Genomic DNA, 20645 nt, shown 5'->3' on the forward strand with positions numbered 1-20645 from the left:
ATTATGACCAAAGGTGACACTTACTAGTCTAGGCTTAAATCAGTTAACCTAATTAACCACTTTTCCTTAGCTGCAAAGCCTACAGCACATCTCTTACCTTCCTCAAAGCTGGCCTTCTTCTGCCTCACTAGAACACGGAAGTTTTCAGCAGGATTCACACTTCCAACCTAGAACACACCCACAGACAATGAAACTGCAGGTCACTTCTCTTTTTGGCAGCACCCAGGCAAGACAAGACAGCTTAATGTAATAAGTGTGTTCTCATAAAATAGAGGCAAAGACAAAGTGAAGGCCCTTTTCTGTTCATTTTCATTTCACGGATCTGTTAAAAGCTAGTGGATTCCTGTGGTCAAAGGGCTGTCCTCTGTCCGTATTTTCACTTACCTCTCCTCATGCAAACTGACTTCTTTCTGGATGGGTCAGAAGTATGACCCAAGGCACCCAGCACCAGGCGGCCCAGTTTGAAGGCTTTATGTGCAGACTGCCTGTCCCTCCTGACACCCAACCAATTAGGAACGGGAGGATTCTGCAGTGCAGGGTCAGTTCGGAATACCTTTGTTCCACTAAGATGACACGAGAAATAACAGCCTGATGCTTAATTCACTGAACTGTCCTTCCTGGGGGCTGCTGCTGACCCTCTGGCATTGAAGTTTTGGTAGACTATTCAAACATGCCCAAACTAAACATGTCCCCCAGAGTAAAAGCAAATCAGTGCTAGGTGGGAAAGTTTCAAAGAAGAAAAGCTCTGCCACACTATACGGCACTTTCTGATCATACCTATGTCTTTTACCTTCCGATCCCAACCTTAATAGGGCTTAAGTTCGGCTCGAGGGGGAGAAGACAATGGGATTCTACAATGGCTGGGAAATGTTGGTACAAAATGTACTAAAGTTTCCAGTCAACTCTGGTATATAGCAGTCAGAAAAGCTCCCAGAATAAATAAGGTCATGATGTTTTTTCCTTTACTACAAGACATTGAAATAAAATTCAAATCATTTTTCAGACATTCAGTTTTTCTGAGAGCATTACTTTTTCAGGTGGGGAAAAGGTACGCCCTAGGGCTAGCTATCCTTCCTAGTATATTTGGCTAGTAGTAAGGGACAATTTTTAAGATCCACTGATTCAAAATAATGCCACTTAAAACAAGGCAATACGTTCCAAGTTCCAAAAACCATCCCATTAAATAAAGAAGATCTCAAGTGTCAAAGGATACCTGGTTTGGGGAAATCCTAAACTAGTGAAAACTGTTATGAAGTTGTATATTAGAAAAAAGAGAATTATACTCTTAAAGCTTACATACTTGGAGATTAAGACTCGTATCATTAACCCCCCCCCCACTTATCCTACCATTGTGACTAAACAGAAAGTTGCAAAATGAAGTTACCAAAAAAACTCTACAAAAGTGATGTTTCACACTCTATATACTATATAGTGCTCTATGTACTATATATCAATATAAATAATTCTATAGGTAATTCACTGACAATAATTAAAGGAAAAAGTGTGGGATGGACATGTATGGCTTATATGTTGAAAGGACCAAGGAAAGTGCTACGTTAAAAGACTAACAAAAATTGATGCAATCTCCCCAAGCCCCAACCTTCCTGAAAGAGGGGAGCACACCCGACAAGTTCTGCTTACACGGGTGACACTGCCTTCAGCCAGGCTGGAAACACTAAAGTGGGCTTCATCTCCCTCGGTCTTCAGTTTTTTAGAGGTGGGTCCCTCTTCATGGCTGGAAAAGAAATAAATGTTTGGGTTTTTTTTTTTTCTCTCCCCTTAAAACTGAACAAACAATACAAAACCCAGAATTGCTAATGTGAAAAGTATAAATTTATTTTTCAAGACTCAAAAATAAGCAGCTGCACTTAGTCCTCCTTTACAAACGGCTGCCTCCCTTTCCCACCCTCTGGACCCCTGACAGCGTGACTGGAGCAGCCCTGGCTTTGTTTCCAGCAGTAGGGAAATCAGAATTAGCAGCTGCATCACAAAGCCCTTTCAAAAGATGAAACTGCAAGCATAGATAATGGAAACTTAGCATTTCAGTATGAAACCCATTTACCCTTCAGTTATTATTTGCTAGTTTCTGCCTGAGAATTGATAGCTATTAGCTTTCCATGTACATAGAAGACCTTTGTGTCTAATAACCTGTCTTCTTCATCGTGTATGTGAGAGCTTTATAAGCTGCTACTTACAGCTGTCAAAACTTACTAGACAATCCTCAAACATGCAAGAGCTTGCTCTTAGAGAAGTCTTAAACTATAAAAAACCACTTTCAAAAGAAAACTTTTAATCTGTGCCTTTATAAACCTAATTCTGTCTTGGGCAATATGCTAACAGAGTCCAAAAGCATCTGTGTGATAAGGGAAAGAGGAAGTATGTCAAACATCTTGCTTCAAGTAACAAGCAGGCTTTAACAGCCTGCCTAAAGTCAAAAGGAGGTCAAGTCAATTGCAAAGGAGAAAAAAAATTCAAAGACTCTGCCCATAATCTCCCTTAAGATGCTGAACACAGGAGATTATGAAGATTTTTCTCCCAGACAAATAATCAATCTGGGGCAAAAGCAGCTATCAAGAAATGGCTGAATGAGAAGGGAAATTAGTAACTAAGAGTACTATTAGTAACTATTTCTAAATGTGATGTTTTTATTCAAAAGCCTAACTTTCAAACAGTGAGGCTTGAAGAGGTTATCCTAAAAATAAAGCAAAGTAAGACCTAAGTTAGCTTATTCAATGATATTTCAATAATGAATCTCCTCTTACAGCCAGATGAAAGAACTAAAGTAATCATTACGGCCTTACAAACAAGAATTAAGTTTTATTACTTGATATCTTTCCCATTCACCACTTGCCTTCTTCCTTTTGAGAAGTAAACAAGAGATAAGGGGTGAGTCATTCAGAGCCCTTTCCTTCAAGGAGAATAAGAAATAAACACACAAAGCCTTGGTGCAAAAATGGAGGGAAAATGCACAAACCTGAGGCAGCATGAAATTCTATCAGAATTTGAGGTTTTTTTTAAAAAAAAAGTCACAGCCACTTCAGTTAACCTTTGCCGGTTCTTCCCAAGAGAAAGACAACATGGTACTGCTGAAGATTTGGAGGAAAAAGACCCAGATTCTAGTCTCAGTTTTGCCACTGGCTAGCCCTGGAATCTTACACCTTCTTGAAGGTATTGACTGTGTATTAATTTTTGTATGTCTAGAGTTTAGAGTCTAGTAAGTTACTGTTCTCTCTGATCTTCAGTTTGTTCCTCAGGAGAACACTACAACAAAAAGTACCGTATCAACTATTCACCTATTCTCTTCCAAAAATACAAATTAACTTATATAGTGGTATTAAGAGGCATTAAACATACAAAGCACTATGCTAAGTTCCGTGAGAATACAAGGTTGAATCACATGAAGAATTTCTTAAACCCTCCCAGATAAGATTCTAGAGAAGGAAGAATAAGGAGACACATATACTAATTCGCCAGAACTGGGCAGGTAAAGGCAAGTCCAGAAAATAGCAGAAAGTAGTGAAAATTTAATATGTTTAATAATCTCAAGATTGAATCATTTAACAGGATTTAATTAGGAATTTTACATATATTAAACTCATAATGTCTATCTGAAGTGGGAAAGCACAATGACTCTCATCCCCAAATTATCTATGAGGGAGCTGAGCTCTGGAAGGTACACATTATCCATGCAAGGTCACAGCAGACACAGAAATGTTAACAGCTGCTGCATTTGGATGTTGGGACCCTGGATAATTTGTTGTTCTTTCTCCTCTTCTCCTTTTCGTTCATATATGAGTATAAATCTTTTTTTTTTTTTTTGCGGTATGCGGGCCTCTCACTGCTGTGGACTATCCCGTTGAGTAGCACAGGCTCCGGATGCGCAGGCCCAGCGGCCATGGCTCACAGGCCCAGCCGCTCCGCAGCATGTGGGATCTTCCCGAACCGGGGCACGAACCCGTGTCCCCTGCATCGGCAGGCAGACTCTCAACCACTGCGCCACCAGGGAAGCCCGAGTATAAATCTTGTAATTCATTTATTTAGCCACACATTTACCTAATACTTACTATGTGTGGACCCCTAAATTAGGCTCTAGATTCTAAATATATAAAAGTTAATAATCATCACCTTCAAGAAGTTCAGCCAAATAAAAAAGATAAATATATAAACAGGCAATTAACAAAATATTGTGGTAAGCAACATATCCCTTTGAGAGGAAAGCAGGTAGCTGTGTTGGGCTGGGGCATGAAGTGCAAGCTGGGAAGTAGTGAGAGATGAGGATAGAAAATATCTAAATTGTAGACACAAACCGTGAGGAAAGAAAGTGGTTCTCCAGGTAGCTGGACAGACATTTCTCTTCCTTCTGCTTATCTGGGTTTTCTCATTTGTGTAACAGAATTTGGTCTTAAGCTGAAGGTAATGGAAAGCCATGAAAGCAAAGGTTTTTAATCAGGCATCCAAGGATGACATCAAGGAATTTGTGAACCACCTAAAACTACATGCAAAATTGATTATGTTAGGGCATTTTCCTGGGGAGAAGGTTCACAGTTTTTATCAGATTATCCAAAGGGTCCATCACACACAAACACACACAGATTAAGAATCACTGCATTAAAGAATTTTAAGCAAGGGAGTGATGTGATCAGATTTGTTTTTAAAAACATCACTCAGATAGCAGAATGCAGAATGGATGGGAAGGGGCTAAGACTGGAATTAGGGGAAGCAGTCAAGGGGTTATCTCAGTAAAGCAGGCTAACATGAAACCTACATAAAAGCAATGGCAGTGGGCAATGCTAGTAAGAACTAACTCACCATCGGTCACGAAGCCAAGCACACGAGTCAGCTATTGTTATTGTCCCTTTACAATTAAGCAAACCAAGGCTCAAAAGGGCCTGACCTTGTCTAAAGCACTCAGTAAGGGGTCCACAGCCAACTCTGGACTTTTAACCACTCTCCTAAACAGCCTCCTAAAAGGCAGGTATTTGTTATCACAACTTGGCACAGAGCAACTTGCCAATTTTAACCACTATTAAAAAGAAATATTTGAGGGACTTCCCTGGTGGCACAGTGGTTAAGCATCTGTCTGCCAATGCAGGGGACATGGGTTCAAGCCCTGGTCTGGGAAGATCCCACATGCCGCGGAGCAAATAAGCCTGCGTGCCACAACTACTGAGCCTACGCTCTAGAGCCCACGAGCTATAGCTACCGAGCCCATGAGCCACAGCTACTGAGCCTGCGCACCTGGAGCCCGTGCTCTGCAACAAGAGAAGCCACCGCAATGAGAAGCCTGCGTATCTCAACACAGCCAAAAATAAATAAATATATAAATGAAAAGAAAAAAAAAATTAAAAAGGAAATACTTGGGTTTTGATCCAAATCAATGCTATTAGCCACTGTACTAACCTGAAGCAAAAGGAGTGAACTTGAGGTAAATCTAATACAACTTGGTAAGCCAATTAGATGCGGGGAGTGAAGAAAAGGGATGACTCCCTGGAAATTAGGTGTCATTCACTGAAATAGAGAATCACAGCATGAAGAGGGGGTTGAAAGGAGTGTGGAAAGAGAAAGAAGGTGATGAAGTCACTTCTGGACATACTGAACTTGAGTTATCTGTAGACACTTAAGATCCAGTGGATAAGATGGAAGTATATTAGGATAGACAAGATTTTTAGTTATTTTTGGAGACCCATATGTGAAATATTGATAATAAAGGTCTTAGGATGTGCAGTCTGGCATAATCGTTGAGAGTGTAAGCTCTGGGGTCAAACTGCCTGCGTTTAAATCCATCTCCATCGCTTAACCAGCTGTGATACTGAGGAAGTTTCTTATCTCCTCTAAGCCTCAGTGTCCTCAGCTTTAAGATGAAGTGAATAAAAGAATCTACTTCATAAGATGGCCAAAAGGATGCAAACAGATAATACATACCTATGTCCAATAAATGTCAGCTCTTTCAGAGGAGGAGTCCTACAAAACATCAACATTTAAGGTTGGTGGGGAAAGAAAAGCAGCCCCCAGAGGAATCTGAGAGGGAGCCTGTCAAAGGTTTAGAGAGAAAAATCTGGAGAATCTGAAGTTAAGGAAGACATATGAGTTTCAAGAGGGAAAGGATAACTGACAATGTCACGTGCCACAAAGAGGTCAAGAAAGAAAAGGGGACTTCACTGGTGGCACAGTGGTTGCAAGTCCGCCTGCCGATGCAGGAGACACGGGTTCGTGCCCCGGTCTGGGAAGATCCCACATGCCGCGGAGCGGCTGGGCCCGTGAGCCATGGCCGCTGAGCCTGCGCGTCCGGAGCCTGTGCTCCACAACAGGAGAGGCCGCAACAGTGAGAGGCCCGCGTACCGCAAAAAAAACAAAAAAAAAAAACAAAAAAAAACGAAAGAAAAGGACTGCCACGCTTAAGTAAATCCAGCAGTTGGTGTCTTTTATTTTATTTTATTTTTTTTGCGGTACGCGGGCCTCTCACCGTTGCGGCCCCTCCCGCTGCTGAGCACAGGCTCCAGACGCGCAGGCTCAGCGGCCATGGCTCACGGGCCCAGCCGCTCCACGGCATGTGGGATCTTCCCGGACCGGGACACGAACCCGTGTCTCCTCCATCGGCAGGCGGACTCGCAACCACTGTGCCACCAGGGAAGCCCACTTAGTGTCTTTTAGAAGACCAGTTTCAGGGCAGTGGTGGGGGCAGAAGGCCGAGCCAGTGAGTGCTAGGAAAAGCAGCAGTATAGGCTCTTCTGCTAATAAGCCTGGCTATGGAAGGAAAGATGATGATAACAGGTAGTAATTAGAGAGAGGAAACTGAGGGGATTACTTCATTTTCTTTTAGAGGAAAGAAATAAAATGTTAATGTGTGGAGGGAAAGGAGTTGGTACAGAGGGAGAAGCTGAAGATACAGAAGGAAGGAAGAAATTATCAGTGGACTGAGGTACCAGATGGGACAGAAATAGCATCCCAGGACATAGGTGAAAGGATTAACTTGGGACAGGATGAGGTACCCTCTTCCACTGAGGCAGGAAAAAAGGAAGTAAAGGCAGATGCCATACAGATATGTTTTTAGGTAAGATGGGCCAGAAAACTGAGACGTTCCCGCCTATTGGCCTGTTTTCTCTGTGAAATCACCATCATGATCGTCGCCACTGCCGTAGTTGTTGAAAATGTGCTAGGGACAGGACTAGAATTTTGTAAATCATCTCTTCACAAACACTATATTCTTACTATGTGTTCGGCACTGTGCCATTCTAGGGTGACAACAGTGAACAGCATATATTACTCAACTAACCTGCAAGACAACTCTATGAGACAGATATTCCTATTATCCCTATTTACCCATGAGGAAACTGAGGCTTAGGGAGGATAAGCAACTTGCAACTAAGGTCACACTGCAGAGCAAGGGGACCAACTCACACTATCTTGACCCTGGAGTCTGAAGTCTTAGCCAGTAAAACCAGGTGAGGTTGGTCTCTGACAGTAAGTAGGGACTGGGGTCTTAGGGGACTTGAAAAAAGTAGAAAACTTTACACTATTTGCATATAGAGATAAAAAGAAATCAAGATCCAAAAAAAAAAAAAAGAACGCAAGATCACATATTAGTTCCATAGGCAGGATCAGACCTCAGATGTCCCTATTCTCATGTAAGTCCTGTCCAAGAGATGCTACTTTCATTGCAAGGGTGTCCAGCAACATTAAGGGAAGCGATGCTTCTCTGTGATGAGGGTAATATTCAGTGCATTTTTGGAATGCAGTGTGAGACGGTGCTTTTACCCTCTTGAACTGAAGAAATCACTTCAACACTAGGGATTGAACAGGTTCAGCATGAATAGTAGATCTTCTCAAATATTCAGTGTTTTTATTGATGACAGTATTACTGCTCTGGGTTTTGACTACTGCCTTCCCTCCAAATAGTTTACAGTCCTTTAATATCTGTGATTTTACTGTTATAATGTCTCTTACGATGAGCCTGTTTTTAGATGAAGGAACTCTCATAAAGGTAAAATTATTTAAACAAAATTAGATCAAGAGTGAAAAAGCTGGAATGAAAACTAGAGACTCCTAGCTCAGAGGTCTTTCCTTGGCCTCTGACACTTCCTGAACAGACATGTGCCCCTCCCCCCATCTCAGCCCCTCATCTGTACACTGGAAGTATGTACCCTGGATACAGGGATGCTGAATATACACAAAAACATAGCTGGTTGTTAGCAATCCTTCTTTCCCTTAGGGAGACCACCTGTAAAGCTGATTGGAGCCTTATCACAAAAATTGAGTGGCTGTAAGAACCCTGCAGAAGGACTCAGTCATTCTTGAATATAGGAGGTGCTCAATAAATATTTGTTAAATGTGTCATTTCTGCAGTTCTTAAAAACTAAGACTTCTAAGAAGGAAGAGTAGAGAATTGGGGTGTGCGTAGGTGTGTGTGTGCAAGATTATTCTCCGGCCCCCCACAGCTAATTTGGCTGTGTGGCAAAACAAACCCATTATGGGGGCAGAGAACAAGAAGCCTGGCAGGCTCAAGCTTCCTGAAAGTGAGAGACGGGAAGAGGGCTGAAGGTGTAATCACAGCAGGGATCAAATCACAGAACAGCCTTCTGGGTCTAGCTGGTATGTTTTTTTTTAAACCAGCTAATTTACAGTTTAATCAACAGGAGGAGGAGAAAATGGCCCACTTCTTTCCCACAATACCAGAAGGTAATCAAGATCATGAACTGGAGCTTTAATACACAGAGAGGGAACAGCCATATGACTGCAGAAGAGACTAAGGCAAGGCTGTCATGGGAAGAAAAGGACTCAGAATTTTACTGAACTGTTCTAAGATACGAATCCAGAGGGATCTAGGTAGATGAGGAAAGCAGAAGTAGATTTTTAGTGACAGTCTTCCTATGTAGAAGAAGGCATGACAGACTAAAAAGAAACATAAAAGCCTCCAGGATGTGTTAGAAATGCACATGAGAGAATCTTTCAATCCCATGATTGTTTTTTTTTTCTTTTCCCCCCAATTCTGACAAAGTTTAGGGTATTAACCTCTAAAAAGCCACCAAAAATGCAAACCTGTCTTTTCAACTTGGCAGATAATTCATTAAATTAACAATTTACAGAACCCTGTAAATTGAAGGTTTCTGGAAATTACTCAATACTGGTCCAATGGGGTATTTACAAATACAAGCTTTACTTTGTCAATACAGACACAGCCGTGGGAAGGAAATCAAAGAAAAAGGAAAAAAACTGTGATCTAAAACTGGATCTTGGAATGCAACCTAAAGAAATGAGTAGATCATTTTGATTTGGGAGGAAAAGTCACCAATAATAAAACCAAAACCTGGTAAAATCAATGTCATACACCCAAATAATTCTGGATAAGAACAGCTTCTTAAGGTTTGTTTTTGTTCTGCTTTGAATGGAAACTGATATAATTCTAAACAGACTTGATGTGGGGAAAAAACACTTAATAGCTACCTGAGAGCTTGATCTAAGGATATGAAAAACATTTTACAATCCTTAAACTACACCTCACTAATGGTATATCCAAGCACATCAACACAGTAACAGCACAACGAGGGCCAGGTTTTTCATTCTCCTTCCCATTTTCCCTCCCAAAATCTCACCGATATTCTCCTGACACCTTACCTCCAAAACGAAAAACCTTACGACTTTTACCCCTCTCCTCTCATCCTCAGCCCTTTACTTTAAAAATGTTAAAATTCAGTCTTAGATATTCAAAGACTGTTTGTCTTCCTATATATATAATTCATCAAGAATCTGATGCTGATCAAAAAGTCAACAACCCCAAAGGTAGCTCTAATTTCTAGGTGCACAAGGATAAAATATATCTACAGTGGACAGATGTGAGAAACCAGGATTTCCAATGCAAGGCTCAAATAGCAAAAGGTTTCTTCCTCCCACCTTTGTGATTCCACAAACCCAGGTTGCAACCCTTAATGCCACAGCCCCTCTAAGACCACAACCAATCTTTGTGTTCCAGCGTCACACACAGTTCCATCGAGTACTCACTTATCTGGGAAAATGTCCTGAGCAGTCACTTGGTCCTTTTTCTTGAGGACTTCAGTCAGAGGGAAAAGGGTCTTTATTTTAGAGACAGGAACCTGACATTTAGCTGTCACCTCAGTGGGGGGATCCAGCATATTCAAAACGTGTTGCTGAATTGGGGGCAGAGGCTCCTGGGGGTGTAAAGCTCTGTGCAGCAGACACTGTGGGAAAGGCATAAGGATTTTAAAACGCAGATGTAGACATCACACACAGCTTCATTACACTCTTCTGATCACGGATCCTCATTCTTTAATTTGGGAGGGTTATGGGATTCCTACCATATGTAAAAGACAGCAAAGAGGGTGGACCCAGAACCGCCTTGGTTAGCAGGACGTTGGTAATGTCTAAAAGCAACTGTAAAACAGATCTAAGCCTAGCAGCACCGTCAGCTGAAGCCCTCCTGGAAAGGAGCCTCATCTCATAAAAAGAGGCCACTGCTCTGACTACTTGGAGGATATACGAGGTTCCCTGAGATGCAATTCCAAAAGCCTCTGACAATCTGCGATGATAACTTTTTGGTTATAATCCTTTAATCTCCCTTCAGCATGCTGTGCTTTCTCCCTTGCACAACCTTAGAAGACAACCTAAGGTGGATGAATCAGATGCTAAAGGGGAGGTGCCCATGCTCAGTGAGTCCCAGGATGAACACTGTGGAAGAGGTGAGACTACTGGTCTGTCTCAAAACTCCCCCGAGTGCCGAGCTTGGGCTATTCTCCACCCATCTACTCACTTCTGTCCATCTCCACTCTACCACTCTTGTCCAGGCACCATCACCTCTCATGTGGGCTACCACAATCCCCTCCTAACTGGTTTCCCTGCATCCATTTTCACGGCTCTACTGCAGCTCAAGTCATCTTAACACAAGTTCCTTTCCATATCCTAAAGTCAACCCTAACACAGCCCCTTCATGCCTCACCCCAGCCGCCCTGTTAGACTGGTTTCCTCCTGCTTCACGCACATGCCAGCTCACTCCAGACTTTGGGTCCTGTGCTTAACGCTCCCTCAGCCTCTTCTGCCTTCCCTTACATCTCAACAGAGCTGGCCCTTTTTAAAATCATTCTGTTCTTTGCTAAATTATCATCTCTTCTGAGAGGATTTCCCTGACACCGTATGAAGGAGCCCTTTACCCCCGTGTTACCACGGGGTAAATTAAACTATCATTAAACTTGTCTTATATTTCTTATAGTATTTATCATTATCTAAAATTATCTCATCAACTTTTTAGTTTATCTGTTTGTTACCTCCACTTACCCCTTGAAAGTAGAGATCTTGTTTGTCTTGTCTACTGCTGAATTCCAAGTACTGAAAAGAGCACCCCACACATGATAAGCACCTAAAAGGTACTGGCTGAGTGAATAAAGCACTCTTTCTCAGAACTCTACAGAAGAGGTGACAGAGGTGTCAGGAAGCAGCACCAGGAGTGGGGCCAAGATCAAGGCCAGGGCAGGTTCTCCGCTGCTCACACAGGTGGAGATCCGGACCGCAAGCCACTCCCATACAATCACTGATACTGCTTTCAGACTACCAGGCCTTGGCAGTAGTATTATCTGCCCAGAAAAGTAAGTATTCTAAAAGGAGTGCAGGAATGTAATAAAAAAATGAGATAACTGTTAAGAAAAAAAGAAAAAAAATGAAACTCTCAATTCATTGATGTTTTACTCCCCTTGCTAGCGGATAATTCCAAAATTAGGTTGGAGAACAAGGCTCCTATTCCCACCTTTGAACAATTTATATGTCAGTAATTGGAAAGAAAAAAATGGAGCTGAATAGCTCCTGCAATTTTAAAATTACTGTTTCATATCACAAGGTATATGATTTAAACTACTCCATGGATTGTTTTCGTACCCTGTAAAAATGGAAGCTAGACTTTTCGGTTCTAAAAAAATAAAGATACTTGGGCTTAAACAGTAAATGTCATCAAAGAGTCAATGTTCTACAAATTCAGAAAACCCTGAGGTACGTATTAAATAGCAATTTCCTCTAGAAATTTCATGTTCTGCTCCCAATTCCAAGAGACCAACCCCAAGCCTTCCTTCTCCTAGTAAATTCATTGTTTCAGAGCCTGACTCCTGCTTTCTCTTCCCTAATTACTCTACTTTCCCTGGAGCATCAATGACATTAGGCCTGTTTAATGTAAAGCAAAAGGGGAAACCACAAAGATCCCAAACCCTGTGAATCTACCCCAACCTTCTAATACATAATTCGCAATTCACAGCGCTCACCTTCAGGTCAGTTATTAAACTACCAAAAACAGGACTTCCCTGGTGGCGCAGTGGTTAAGAATCCACCTGCCAGTGCAGGGGACACGGGTTCGAGCCCTGGTCTGGGAAGATCCCACATGCCGCGGAGCAACTAAGCCCGTGCACCACAACTACTAAGCCCACGTGCCACAACTACTAAAGCCTGTGCGCCTAGAGCCCGTGCTCCGCAACAAGAGAAGCCACCGCAATGAGAAGCCAGCGCACCGCAACGAAGAGTAGCCCCTGCTCGCCGCAACTAGAGAAAGCGTGCATGCAGCAACGAAGACCCCAATGCAGCCAAAAATAAATAAATAAATTTATAAAAAAAAGTAATAATAAAATACCAAAAACAGCTTACAAAGCCCTAAAGATGTAAGCAGAAATCCAACACCCAACATAGCAGACTACCTCGCAAATACTCTGGAAGATTCTATCTGTGATATCCAAGTGACATTTTTGGGAAAAGAATTCTGAATTCCAGGCAATTCTTTCAAATAGTGTCATCACCCATAAGTCAGTAATAAGGGACCCACAAGAGATGTTCTAAAGCATCACCCTCTCATATTTTCTTAAAGGTCGCATTTTAGATAAAGCTAAGTAGGATAAAAATTCAATCAAAAAAATTCCAATTCATTTAAAAAAAAAGGTTATGAGAAAGTGACACTTTTTAGTAGCTGAGAAGCCGAGATCTCAGTCCTCAAACTACTTAATTTCTCCTTTAAGCAACTGTTTTCCTTGATGTGATTTTTACAATTTGAAAAAGACTAGAGGAAAAACTGCAGGCCACTGGTGGCTAGCTTGTAAGTTACTAATATGTTGATTTCAGCAACCCAGTATCAATTATTTAAAAGGCAGTATTAACTGTACACTTGACAAAAGACATATTTTTCAGCATTTCTTTCCAAAATTAGAATTAAATCAACATCTTGCCAACAAGTTGATTACTAACCTCTCCCTCCTTCTGCCCCCTACTCCCAGCTCATTTACTCTTAGTTGTAGCTATTTTAAAAGAAAAAAAAAAAAGTCTTCCTGGGTCCTACATCCTCCTGTAGCTTCCTGGATCCTCTCTCTCTCTCTTCCCTTCATCAGTAAAGGTTTCTCCTACAGGTACTGTAATCTGGCTAACGCCCCATCACTCTACTCCCACTGGGCCCTCAAAGTCATCAAAGACTTCACTACAAACCCCAAAGGCCCTTTGCCAGGCTCAGCTCTCTTCACCACTGTGCAACGTCTGATTTGTGATTCTTTCCTTTCCAACACTCTTCTAGTTCTTTCTGTCTCTCTGACCTTTTGGGGAGGGTGGAGGTAGGAACACTGTTTCATTTCTGGCAGCTTTTCTGTCTATCCCTAATTGTCCAATCATGGCGGTGTTCAGGACTTCATTCTCCCTCCTTCTCACTCAACAGACTCTCCCAGGTGACCTCATTCACTTCTGTTTCTACCTAAATGAGGAGGACTCTCAAATACATTTAGTCCTGAATGCTCTCCTGGGCTCTGCACCCCTATTTCCAACTTCCCACTGAGTGTCTGTACTGGGACAGCCAACAGATAACTCAAATTTAACACTTGCAAGAATACATGAATTACCTTTTCTGTCTGTTCATTCTATATTCCTTATCATAATTAATGGTGACGTCATCCTTCCTGTCATCCAAGCTAGGATCCTGTTATCTTCAATTCCTATTTCTCATCAACCACCATCCAATCCCTTAAGTCCTATCTACTCTACCTTCTAAATTTTCTCCTCTCCACTCTCCGTCACTGCTTTAATTCAAGTCTTCCTGGGGGCCACTGCAGGTTTCCTAACTGGTCTCTAGTCCATTTCCCATGCCACCATCAGACCTATTTTCTAAAAATCATGTCACCCGCCTGCTGACAAAATCCTTTAGTGATTACCCACTGCCTACAGGATAAAATAAAAACTACTGGCTCTTCATGACCTGTCTGCTACCTGCTACCTGCTCCACCATTTTCCCATAGAGCCTATTCTCCAGCCAAATGGAACTATTTGTGGATCCCTAAATACATCACACTTCTTTGTGTTTTCTTGCTTTTGCATGTGCTACTTCTTTTGCCTGGCATGCCCACAGCACATCACACACTGCCTTTATTCCTAAATGAAATCTTCCTGAAGTCACTCACCTTCAGGAAGAATCTCTCTTTCCTCTTATTCCCACAGTATTTTGTACCCACCACTATTGTGCCTATTGGTTTTATCTCTCTCTTCTCCTCTCACTCCTCTGGAGGGGTCCTTTCAGGTAATGAGCTCATAGTATCACCAGCACGTGATACATTGTTAGTACTCAATAAATATTTGTTTTAGAAAAAGTGAATTCAATTTATACACACCCTAGCAATGATACTTCTTTATACAGACAGGCCATGTTAACAACTCTCCGAGGGGGACCTCCAAGACGGCGGAGGAGTAAGACGCGGAGATCCCCTCCTCCCCACAAATACATCAGAAATACATCTACATGTGGAACAGCTCCTACAGAACACCTACTGAACGCTGGCAGAAGACCTCAGACCTCCCAAAAGGCAAGAAACTCCCCACGTACCTGGGTAGGGCAAAAGAAAAAAGAAAAAACAGACACAAAAGAATAGGGACGGGACCTGCACCTCGGGGAGGGAGCTGTGAAGGAGGAAAAGTTTCCACACACTAGGAAGCCCCTTCACTGGCAGAGACGGGGGATGGTGGGGGGAAGCTTCGGAGCCACGGAGGAGAGCACAGCAACAGGGGTGCAGAGGGCAAAGTGGGGAGATTCCCGCACAGAGGATCGGTGCCGACCAGCACTCACCAGCCCGAGAGGCTTGTCTGCTCACCCGCCGGGATGGGCGGGGGCTGGGAGCTGAGGCTCCGGCTTCGGAGGTCAGATCCCAGGGAGAGGACTGGGGTTGGTGGCATGGACACAGCCTGAAGGGGGCTGGTGCGCCACAGCTAGCCGGGTGGGAGTCTGGGAAAAAGTCTGCACCTGCCGGAGAGGCAAGAAACTGTTGTTTTGCAGTGCGCGAGGAGAGGGGATTCCTTCCCCGTCTGCCGACAGAAGGCAGAGCACCGCCTAAACGAGCTCCAAAGAAGGGCATGAGCCGCGGCTATCAGCTCAGACCCCAGAGATGGGCATGAAACGCTAACACTGCTGCTGCAGCCACCAAGAATCCCATGTGCAAGCACAGGTCACTATCCACACCCCCAACCCCCCAGGAGCCTGTGCAGCCCGCCACTGCCAGGGTCCCGTGATCTAGGGACAACTTAACCGGGAGAACAGACGGCGTGCCTCAGGCTGGTGAAATGTCGCACTGGCCTCCGCCGCCGCAGGCTCGCCCCGCATTCCAGTTATAACTACTGTACCCCTCCCTCTCCCCAGCATGAGTGAACCAGAGCCCCCTAATCAGCCGCTGCTTTAACACCCTCCTGTCTGGATGGGAAAAGATGCCTGAAGGCGACCTACACACAGAGGCACGGCCAAATCCAGAGCTGAACCCCAGGAGCTGTGCGAACAAAGAAGAGAAAAGGAAATCTCTCCCAGCAGCCTCAGGAGCAGCGGATTAAATCTCCACGGTCAACTTGAGGTATGCTGCATCTGTGGAATACTTGAATAGAAAACGAATCATCCCAAATTGAGGAGGTGGACTTTGGGAGCAACTGCAGACTTGGGTTTGCTGTCTGCAACTGATTTCTTTCTGATTTTTATGTTTACCTTAGTTTAGTTTTTAGCACTTGTTATCACTGGTGGATTTGTTTATTGGTTTGGTTGCTCTCTTTCTTTATTTAAATTATTTTATATTATTTTAATAATTTAAAAAATTTTATTGACTGACTGACTGATTTTCCCTTCTTTTTTTCTCCCTTGTCTTCTGAGCCGTGTGGCTGACAGGGTCTTGGTGCTCCGGTCTGCTGTCAGGCCTGAGCCTCTGAGGTGGGAGAGCCGAGTTCAGGACACTGGACCACCAGAGACCTCCCAGCCCCACGTAATTATCAATCGGCCAGAGCTCTCCCAGAGATCTCCGTCTCATTGCTAAGACCCCGCTCCACCCAGTGGCCAGCAAATTCCAGCGCTGGACGCCCCACGCCAAACAACTAGTAAGACAGGAAAACAACCTCACCCATTAGCAGAGAGGCCACCTAAAATCATACTAAGTTCACAGACACCCCAAAACACACCACCAGACACAGCCCTGCCCACCAGAAACACAAGATCCAGCCCCACCCAACAGAACACAGGCACCAATTCCCTCCACCAGGAAGCCTACCCAAGCCACTGAACCAACCTTACCCACTGGGGGCAGACACCAAAAACAATGGGAACTACAAACCTGCAGCCTGTGAAAAGGAGCCCCCAAACACAGTAAGTTAAACAAAATGAAAAGACAGAGAAATAAACAGCAGATGAAGGAGCAAGGTAAAAACCCACCAGACCAAACAAATGAAGAGGAAATAGGCAGTCTACCAGAAAAAGAATTCAGAGTAATGATAGTAAACATGATCCAAATGCTTGGAAATAGAATGAAGAAAATACAAGAAACGTTTAACATGGACCCAGAAGAAAAACAATGATGAACAACACAATAAATAAAATTAAAAATTCTCTAGAAGGAGTCAATAGCAGAATAACTGAGGCAGAAGAACGGAAGTGACCTGGAAGATAAAATAGTGGAAATAACTACTGCAGAGCAGAATAAAGAAAAAAAAAAATGAAAAGAATTCAGGACAGTCCCAGACACCTCTGGGACAACATAAAATGCACCAACATTTGAATTATAGTGGTCTCAGGAGAAGAAGAGAAAAAGAAAGGGTCTGAGAAACTATTTGAAGAGATGATAGTTGAAAACTTCCCTAACATGGGAGGGGAAATAGTCAATCAAGTCCAGGAAGCACAGAGAGTCCCATACAGGATAAATCCAAGGAGAAACATGCCAAGACACATACTAATCAAACTATCAAAAGTTAAATACAAAGAAAAAATATTAAAAGCAGCAGGGAAAAGCAACAAATAACATACAAGGGAATCCCCATAAGGTTAAGAGCTGATCTTCCAGCAGAAACTCTGCAAGCCACAAGGGAGTGGAAGGACATATTTAAAGTGATGAAAGGGAAAAACCTACAACCAAGATTACTCTACCCAGCAAGGATCTCATTCAGATGTGATGGAAAAATTAAAACCTTTACAGACAAGCAAAAGCTAAGAGAATTCAGCATAACCAAACCAGCTTTACAACAAATGCTAAAGGAACTTCTCTAGTCAGGAAACACAAGAGAAGGAAAAGACCTACAAAAACAAACCCAAAACAATTAAGAAATGGTAACAGGAACATACATATCGATAAATACCTTAAATGTAAATGGATTAAATGCTCCAACCAAAAGACATAGACGGTCAATGGATACAAAAACAAGATCCATATACATACTGTCTACAAGAGACCCACTTCAGACCTAGGGACACATACAGACTGAAAGTGAAGGGATGGAAAAAGATATTCCATGCAAATGGAAATCAAAAGAAAGCTGGAGCAGCAATTCTCATATCAGACAAAACAGACTTTAAAACAAAGACTATTACAAGAGACAAAGAACACAACATAATGATCAAGGGATAAATCCAAGAAGAAGATATAACAATTGTAAATATTTATGCACCCAACACAGGAGCACCTTAATACATAAGGCAAATGCTAACAGCCATAAAAGGAGAAATCAACAGTAACACAATAACACTGGGGGACTTTAATACCCCACTTTCACCAATGGACAGATCATCAAAAATGAAAATAAATAGGGAAACACAAGCTTTAAATGACACATTAAACAAGAGGGACTTAACTGATGTTTATAGGACATTCCATCTAAAAACAACAGAATATGCTTTCTTCTCAAGTGCTCATGGAACATTCTCCAGGACAGATCATATGTTGGGTCAAAAATCAAGCCTTGGTAAATTTAAGAAAATTGAAATCGTATCAAGTATCTTTTCCGACCACACTGCTATGAGACTAGACATAAATTGCAGGAAAAAAATCCTGTAAAACATACAAACACATGGAGGCTAAACAATACACTACTAAATAACCAAGAGATCACTGAAGAAATCAAAGAGGAAATCAAGAGATACCTAGAAACAAATGACAATGAAAACACAATGACCCAAAACCTATGGGATGCAGCAAAAGCAGTTCTAAGAGGGAAGTTTATAGCAATACAATCCTACCTCAAAAAGTAAGAAACATCTCAAACAACCTAATGCTACACCTAAAGTAATTAGAGAAAGAACAAAAAAACCCTAAGAGTTAGCAGAAGGAAAGAAATCATAAAGATCAGATCAGAAATAAATGAACAAGAAATGAAGGTAATGATAGCAAAGATCAATAAAACTAAAAGCTGGTTCTTCGAGAAGACAAACAAAATTGATAAACCATTAGCCAGACTCACCAAGAAAAAAAGGGAGAAGACTCAAATCAACAGAATTAGAAATGAAGAAGTAACAACTGACACTGCAGAAATACAAAGGATCATGAGATTACTACAAGCAACTATATGCCAATAAAACGGACAACCTGGAAGAAACGGACAAAATCTTAGAAAAGTACAACCTTCCGAGACTGAACCAGGAAGAAACAGAAAATATAAACAGACCAATCACAAGCACTGAAATTGAAACTGTGATTAAAAATCTTCCAACAAACAAAAGCCCAGGACCAGATGGCTTCACAGGAGAATTCTATCAAACATATAGAGAAGAGCTAACACCTATTCTTCTCAAACTCTTCCAAAATATACCAGAGGGAGGAACACTCCCAAACTCATCCTACGAGGTCACCATCACCCTGATACCAAAACCAGACAAAGATGTCACAAAAAAAAACTACAGGCCAATATCACTGATGAACACATGTAAAAATTCTCAACAAAATACTAGCAAACAGAATCCAACAGCACATTAAAAGGATCATCCACCATGATCAAGTGGGGTTTATCCCAGGAATGCAAGGATTCTTCAGTATATGCAAATAAATCAATGTGATACACCATATTAACAAATTGAAGGAGAAAAACCATATGATCATCTCAATAGATGCAGAAAAAGCTTTTGACAAAATTCAACACCCATTTATGATAAAAACTCTCCAGAAAGTAGGTATAGAGGGAAACTACCTCAACGTAATAAAGGCCATATATGACAAACCCACAGCCAACATCATTTTCAGTGGTGAAAAACTGAAACCATTTCCTCTAAGATCAGGAACAAGACAAGGTTGCCCACTCTCACCACTATTATTTAACATAGTTTTGGAAGTTTTAGCCACATCAATCAGAGAAGAAAAAGAAATAAAAGGAATCCAAATTGGAAAACAAGAAGTAAAACTGTCACTTTTTGCAGATGACATACTATACATAGAGAATCCTAAAGATGCTACCAGAAAACTACTAGAGCTAATCAATGAATTTGTTAAAGTGGAAGGATACAAAATCAATGCACAGAAATCTCTTGCATTCTCATACACTAATAATGAAAAATCAGAAAGAGAAATTAAGGAAACAATCCCATTTACCACTGCAACAAAAAGAATAAAATACCTAGGAATAAACCTACCTAAGGAGACAAAAGACCTGTATGCAAAAAACTATAAGACACTGATGAAAGAAATTAAAGATGATACAAACATCTTCCTGCCAGGAGGCAGAACATTAGACCTTCCCACTCTGAGCCTACGCAGGACAAAACCTCAATAAACTGGACTGTACGTGCAAAGGCAACTTGTGTTAATAAAAATTCTCTTAATTAAGAAAATGCCATTTGTTGTTTTCAAGTACTTAGAACAACAGAAACCAGTGTCAACAGAGGGTGTGGACTGTTTTAATGAAAAAGCAAAAAAAAGTTTAATGAGCACTCTGTATGCAAATAAATTTTGCTAAAGTTTTTTTTTTTTTTGCGGTACGTGGGCCTCTCACTGTTGTGGCCTCTCCCGTTGCGGAGCACAGGCTCCAGACGCACAGGCTCAGTGGCCATGGCTCACGGGCCCAGCCGCTCTGCGGCATGTGGGATCCTCCCGGACCGGGGCACGAACCCGTGTCCCCTGCATTGGCAGGCGGACTCTCAACCACTGCATCATGAGGGAAGCCCACTAAAGTTTTTAAAGAGAAAAAAAAAGACAATACAAACAGATGGAGAGATATACCATGTTCTTGGATTGGAAGAATCAATATTGTGAAAATGACTATACTCCCCAAAGCAATCTACAGATTCAGTGTCCCTATCAAACTACCAATGGCATTTTTCCCAGAATTAGAACAAAAAAATTCACAATTTGTATGGAAACACAAAAGACCCCGAATAGCCAAAGCAATCTTGAGAAAGAAAAACAGAGCTGGAG

The 20645-nt window shown here is 42.0% G+C and overlaps 1 protein-coding gene across 2 annotated transcripts in view; it reads right to left on the reverse strand.

Moving 5' to 3' along the window:
* XRCC5 (X-ray repair cross complementing 5) overlaps window positions 1–20645 on the reverse strand; it is a 98017-nt gene that overhangs the window by 41999 nt on the left and 35373 nt on the right. For both annotated transcript variants that reach the window (XM_027122021.1, XM_027122013.1), the window contains 3 exons: window positions 9997–10193; window positions 1642–1735; window positions 98–167 (listed from right to left, as the gene is read on the reverse strand). In XM_027122021.1, the coding sequence (XP_026977822.1) occupies window positions 98–167; window positions 1642–1735; window positions 9997–10193 (361 nt within the window). The remainder of the gene's footprint in view (window positions 1–97; window positions 168–1641; window positions 1736–9996; window positions 10194–20645) is intronic.

The sequence above is a fragment of the Aethalodelphis obliquidens genome, unplaced genomic scaffold (genome assembly GCF_003676395.1).
Source record: "Aethalodelphis obliquidens isolate GAN/ISIS:26980383/991018 unplaced genomic scaffold, ASM367639v1 scaffold2, whole genome shotgun sequence".
NCBI classification, from domain to species: domain Eukaryota; kingdom Metazoa; phylum Chordata; class Mammalia; order Artiodactyla; family Delphinidae; genus Aethalodelphis; species Aethalodelphis obliquidens.